This window comes from Anopheles coustani, chromosome 3 (genome assembly GCF_943734705.1).
Source record: "Anopheles coustani chromosome 3, idAnoCousDA_361_x.2, whole genome shotgun sequence".
NCBI classification, from domain to species: Eukaryota; Metazoa; Arthropoda; class Insecta; order Diptera; family Culicidae; genus Anopheles; species Anopheles coustani.
In genome coordinates this window covers 88,463,143-88,470,201 of record NC_071288.1, presented here as the reverse complement: position 1 = coordinate 88,470,201, position 7,059 = coordinate 88,463,143, and the positions used below count along the sequence as shown (strand labels likewise).

Here is a 7,059-nt window from a genome sequence, read left to right as displayed (position 1 = left end):
ATCAAAAGCACTTGTCGCTTACGTAAAATAAGTGTTTGGTGTACCGAAACGCTATTGGAAACCATGTACAGCGGTTAAAATATAGCATAACGGTTTTAACTAACAATCGTATAACTAATATCTTAACTCACACGAAAAATCGAGTTATATACCTCATATCTTGTTTTAAATAGTTCCAGAAAATATAATTTGGAATATATTTTGCTAAATACTTTTTTCGGTAATAAGTAAAATATCAGCTATTTTAATTAAGAATTTAATGAAATTTGTTATTCTGTTCTTAACTTTTCAACTTACAACTCGGTTGATTTTTGAAAACATGAGTATGATAGTAAAACAAAAATAAGATTGACTTTGTTTTCTAATCCCACTGCGAAATTAATCATTTTTAACCTGCCCAGTACATGCACTTTATCAATAAAATCACGTTTATATTTTCTTTATTTGTTTCGTGCTGTTTTAACAAATTCTATGATGAAGATCAAGCTGTTTATTACTCATAAAATTCAATTCTATGATGAAGATCAAGCTGTTTTTTTCTGAACAAATTATAATATAACACACATTTGATAAAGTTCCGTAGGCCAGTTACCAGAATGAAAAACGAATCGGTCTGTTGTTTTTCTAAAGCAAAGCTTTACGTTGGGTAATACAAACATTTGTCATTGGTGACTTCTCTTCTTTTGTCGCAATTGCGTTTTCTGCTACCGAGAACAACCAAATGTTGTGGCTTAACATGGGTTACTTCGATTTTATTGAATCCTTTGCTGTATCGGTCTTAGTTCTCACTAAAATGAAACATGCTATCGTACCATGGGATTCGATTGATACATTACAGTACCATTACCAGCAACATCGAAAGACCCTCAATCGTAGCGGTTAGCATAAATTCTACCAAAAACCAGTACGATAACTTTTTGATGATGTGGTTGTGGTGCGAAGGGACGGTTGGAACGCCATAAATACGCATCTCGCTGCGTACACGCGATTGTTTGCGATCGTTTGTAGATAAGACACTCCACGAAACAGCGGGAAACGACTCGACATTCAGCAACCTACCGGGAATAAACCCACCGGCCTGTTTTTCTTTGCATTTATTTCCCCCCCTCCAATGTCCAGGGAGTGAAGCGTCCAGCAACCAATTCCGATGTTCTGGTTAATGTGACCCCTGAGGGTCGTGATTTTACGATTTATGCTGGAGGACTTTTGGAAAACGTACGCAGTGCTTTTGCGTACTCATGTTTTCCTTCCCAGCAGTTGCCCAAAAACACCCGCGGAGGGGTTTCCAGTTTTCGTCGTTCGTACCATGGGAGTTACTATAGTAAAGGTACGCGGAAACAGTTGTGTTTTGCAAGTGGGAAGGTTGTATCGATGATTTTCGGTCGTTGGTATTCACATGTGATCGATAAAATGATAAAACAGTGTCTTAAAAGCACTCTCGTACTAATAGAATGAGTTCCTTTTTATAACAAGAAGACCACAATCTTTAAGCGTATACCTAATTTTTTACCAGTAATAAACAATAAAATATATTTATAGTACATGGAAAAAGTTTATCACAGCTAAAGTAATATTTTGATGATTATTCTTGAGGAGATACTTTACTCTTTTCAATTTGATGGCTCAAGTTGAATGCTTTTTTTATTTTGTTCTTATGTTTACTGTATTAATAAATGTGTACTGTTTGCAGCACGATATTCCATAGGTATAAATGTGTTAAAAAGAATTTAAATAACAAGAATTAAATTTAGTCCCCGGTGCTACATCAGTGCGTGAATCGGTGGGTAAAAATTGTGAAAACAAATCAAGAAATCGGAAAAAATTCTCATATGTGCGTGTGTGTATGTTGTATAACCGTTTAAAGATGATGATGCTTTAGCAGATCGTGTAAGCATCATTCCGTTTGGGAAAAAGTCGAATGTGTGAATCATGATCGGTCCTGACGATAAATCAGGACTGTTAATAGAATCCAGTGCTTCCGGAGTGTATGTGCGTCTTGGAAACGAATAAAACCAATACCTCAGTCGCACAGCCGTTACGCAGCAGATAGGGTACTGACCCGACCCGGTGAATTTGGCTATACGTTTGGGTCAAACAACAGACAGCGAAACATCCGGGACGTCCGAGGACGATACGGCTACATTTCCATTTAGTAGACATGCCGTTTGGCCGGAAGTCACCCCTGGAGGCCCTGACAATGCCGGGCGCCCTTATTGCCCACAAGTACAGCCAGTTCCGGCAGCGTCGTCGGGAGGCCGCGAATCGGCGCGTGACGGAACGGGAGTTGTCGGCGCTGCACACGAAAATCGTAAGTACTACTTTGGTTTTGTTTTCATATGACGCTCTTTTCCAGGAAAGTTTTCGAACCGGAAAAATATTTACAACTATTTACAACTATTGGGAAACTTATAAAGATAGTTGTACTATTCTTTGGGTGTTCAGTTACTAACATACCTACTATTGATGAAAAGCAAAACACAAATTTCAGTAAAACTGCTAATGTGTTTGTAAGTTAACAAATTTTAAGCAAAGACTGGGTCTTTTTAGGCATGTAAATGTGGAACTTTCGGTAGCACTTATATATTCCAAACGGAGTTTTACTTTCTGGCTATTGAGTGTTGTTGGATAGTTGAAGCGTTACATCTCGTTACACTCCGTTACAAGTACAAATATTAATGCTTCATGCTGACTTCAATTTATAAGACTTTCATGCAGTGATAAAGTTGTTAAAAGTATGCTGGTGATATAGTAAAGTTTTTTGAAAAATGGAAGGAATCAGTTGTTGCAGGATAAATAAGTTTTACCCTTTCCCTACCAACTTTCCACTTTCCCCTTCCAACGCGGACCAGTTTGATCAGATTGACGCTTGTTGATAAATCAATTTCTCACTCACGTCGCTTACAGCTATCGGGTTTGAGTAAGAAAAGATAACCCGACCACAGGCAATGATGGTGCCGCTGGATCCGGAATCGAATTCCCAGAAGCCATTCAAAACGACTGCTCCGTGGTCGCATCGGGTCGGACGGGAAGTGTAAAAATAGTTTCCACCCTCGCACTTCCTGTGAAGCCCGCTGTAACGTGAGAAGCCTGAGAGAAAAAACTAGTGCGAACTCTTTTGCGGGGGGAAAAATGCAAAGGTGTGGCGTCAAGGAGGTTGGAAAACAGCTTTCGATCAACTCGCCCTCAAGAGAGAGAGACGGAGAGATTCAGCCTCGATATAAACACGACGCACTGCTTCCCACGCCGTCAACGGTGAACGCTTGGAGTGATCCATTTTCCACGGGAGCAAATCATTACGCTGCTCACCAATCGCCCACCCATCCAACCGGAGTGGGGTTGGGAAATTGTGTGTGTGTGTGTTTGTGTGTTTGGTTCGTTTTGCTCGATAGCGAAGCAAGTTCTGCATCGGATAACATCCGCCCTCGGTCGCATAAAAGCAACAACAAGCCGCGCGGAGGAGGACTGTTTGATGGACGGCTTACGGGTTGGATAACGGCTGGTTCGAGGGAAAAATCACGTTGGGTAAATATTTGCCATTTGTATACATCGGCTCACCCTCCCAAGGGTGGGAAAAAATGTGTGGGTTTGCTCGGAAAATGCTGCCCGGGCGTTGAGGAGGAAGCGCGCACAAAGGATTTGTTGGATAGTTTCGGACTGGGACTTTGCATGTACTGTGGACAAGTTTTTTCTTTTTGCATTTGGAGTTCCACTCTTCACCCCCTGTGATCCTAATCCGTGAACAATAACACAGTGATGATGTGTGACAAAAGTGAATTATTACTCCCGCAGGATATTATTATATTTTCAGATGATTGGGGAAAAACCAAAATGATGATAACCCTTTATGCTTTTGAAAAAAAAACCTAAAACATTTGTATTCCTCTTGCGTATTGAGGAATGTTGTTTGTCCTGGACTGTTTTTCTTTGAAAGACCTTCTATCTAATCATTTATTTCATTTCACTATTTGTTTTATTTATATATTTTGAATAAAATTAGATTACTTTTAAGATTTTATTTTTTCGTTTTCTAGTCGATCCGTGCATTGACATATTCTTTTACACAATCACAAGTGTAAAAGTCCATCCCGTTTTATTTAGTTATATTTTTATTTACTTTCAATGCGATCAACGTGTGCACACAATCCAGTTGGTAGCACACTGAAACAAACCAGTGTGGGTGTTCAATATTTGGTGCAAAAATCTCACCACGAAAATGGCTCCGGAAAGTCTGCGACAATCAGTCTCTGCCAGTCCGAAAAGCTTGGATCCCAAAGTGGCGCATATGTGTACGAGATTCGATCGGTTTGACGTTCGGTTGATACCTACACAAGTGTTCTCTCACGGTACATCTTTGCCCTTTGGGAGCGGCATGTGCGTAGCTTCAGGCCACCACGTGACAGTAGTATCCGTTGTGGGAGTAAAAGTTCACTAGCACTTTATGGAAGAAAGGGAGTTGGTGTGGATGCCATTTGCTAAAAATAGTCCCGTACTGACGAGCGCAGGATCATCCTAGTTGCTACCGGGGCAAATAGTTCCTCATGTCTGGCATCTGGAGAACTATTTGATGATATACTTTAGAGTCTGTCCCTGATTGGGGCTCTTGTTGCGTTCGACGTATTCAAATGGATTGTCTACTTTGTCAACTTGCGTCGTCCAGAGAATGGACTATTTTGCAATAGCTCCGAAAAATGATGCCTTTCATCATTTCCAACTATTCAAACCTACCGGCACGGGAAAAGTTTGCCATCACCATCTCTACTTTATTGTGAAGAAGCAGCAAATGTCTATCCTTTCTAGAGGAATGATAACCAACGAGTCTTTGAGGAGCAGTTCCACGATTCAGGCTATTACTTCTGTCGTTTATCCTAATGAGGCAGTTTGTCTTTCTCCCCCAACGGTTTGGACCGTTCTCCCACATTTACTTGTAGACGGAAGGTTGCGTTGAGTAAATGGAGAAAAGAGAACTGCTCCTGTTCTAAAAAAAGGCATCGGATCATGTGACTGAATGTAGAATGGCAGGAAGATAACATTTGTCTACCAAAACGGTCTACATGGCGGGTAGTAAAAATCGATTTTCATTTCACCGTATTTGAATCCATTTTATGAGATGAGATATATTCAGATTGTAAGGTGTTTAGGTTAAATGAATGATCTTTCAAAAAGACATAATAAGTTTGTTAAAAATTAGGTCAAATATGTACAAAATAAAATAACTTGCTTATTGCTTCATTTCTTCTCGTGGCTTAACTACATCCAATCATTATTCATTCCAACAAAGAAACCATCAAAACATGTGAAAAATAATATGTTAATTAACAAATATCTAGAGGATGCTGTAGAGAAAAGCGACTCGTTGAAACTGAAAATAAAATCTCAGCACATCCACAAGAAGCGAATCTCACGATGGCACGACAACGATGGCCTTGGGCGCGATTGAAAATTATTTGTCATTTGTTGTCACGCCTGACGCTTGACTTCGCACTTCTTTTGCCCGGTCTATCGCGCGCTTTCGAGAGGCCTCGGGAAATGCTCCACTATTATCCCATGGAAAGCTTAAAAATGTGCAAACGAGTGACGCCCGTGGTTCTCCCTTTTCCTGCTGCAGGGGAACACAACTCTTTTTCGAGGCAGAGAAAAGCGTCGAAAAACAATCACATCACTTGTCAGGGGCGAAACACAAAAACGGGATAGAGACAAATAAGAAAGTGGGAAGGAAAAGTTGTGCCATCGAGCTTTTCAACCCGGTCGTCGGGTGCGGGAAAAAAACAAAAAGGCACAAGTTAGCGTCAAGAACGTCAGCAATAAAAGCAAAACAGTGTCGGTGTAATAATCGTTGCCTACCCGTTCCGTTCGTTTGCCACCGGGACGCATACATTTACGGATGCAGCAAATAAACCCGTCCGCTAACTCTGGACGAACTCTGGATGATGTTGTGGCGTACTTGGCTGAATTCGCAGTGCTTTGGAGCGGGTGTCTTTTCCGATGCTTTTGCCTTTCCGAATCCATATCCCACGCTGTTTGTCTCTACCCACAATTTGTCCTTAAATCGAAAACCGTTATCGTGCTGGTGTAACTGTCACAATGACACTCAAGCTGTTATGTTTCCAATTTGCATTTGTTATTGAGCTATGTTTTTTAATCTTTTCACCATAATACCCTGCTGAGTTATTATACTTACTCTCTCTCGCTTCTCTTTAATTTTTTTAAAAACAATCATGTTGCAAAATGATGTCATAGGTTTAAATTATTTTTCTAAAATATGTGGTGACATAGAAATAACAAAACCAAAGCTAAACTAGTCGGTTGTAAATTCAAATCAAAACTGTTCAATTTACGGAAAAAAAAATCAGAACATATTAATAACTTCCAGCAATCAAGAGTAAAAAACTACTTTGTGGTTGATAAAATAAAGTGTGGTTCGCCACTTCGCGTTATCTCGATATTAGAACGTTACAAAAAGTAGTATAATTTATTCTTAAAAATCGTTAGAAAAGGAAAAATTGATGCAAAAACCACTTCAAGGTTAAACATTGAACTTGACGGTATAAATTATGGTACAATATTATGACCGACATCGTGCTTTCAGCTAAACCTAACAAAGCTGTTATGTCATCTGCAATAATATATGGGACGGAAATTAATCATTTTCAATATGATACACGGTTGGCTCCCTGCCGGTAGCGTCCAAACATTCTTTATTATCTTCCAAGGCATAAATTCTGAACCAAAGTCACCTACAGTGAGTAACGTTCTAGAAGGCGAGAAGAGTTCTCGTTCCCACAAGCATCGTGAGGTAGGCGATTCCGTGAGCTGCGCAATCACACGTCCGTTTGGTAATTTTCAATTTTCCCAGCATCCCCGATCGATGGGTAATTTTTCCATGAATTTCCTATCAGGTCGTAAGGAAGGTTAAAAATCCTATCAACACTTCATTTCCTATCTGCCTCCGGAACGGCGTTCCGGGTTCCATCGCATTCGTGGAATTGCACGGACGGGTGTTTGTCTGTATGTCTGTTGAAATCGTTTTTCGCTGATTGGTTGGCAATAAATTATGGAGCA

The 7,059-nt window shown here is 40.1% G+C and overlaps 1 protein-coding gene across 1 annotated transcript in view; it reads left to right on the top strand.

The window, feature by feature from the left end:
* The first annotated feature begins 2,158 nt into the window (after positions 1 to 2,158).
* Positions 2,159 to 7,059, top strand: part of LOC131271449 (uncharacterized) — a 41,931-nt gene continuing 37,030 nt past the window's right edge. Inside the window, exon 1 of the mRNA XM_058272882.1 lies at positions 2,159 to 2,308. Within this exon, the coding sequence (XP_058128865.1) occupies positions 2,159 to 2,308 (150 nt within the window). The remainder of the gene's footprint in view (positions 2,309 to 7,059) is intronic.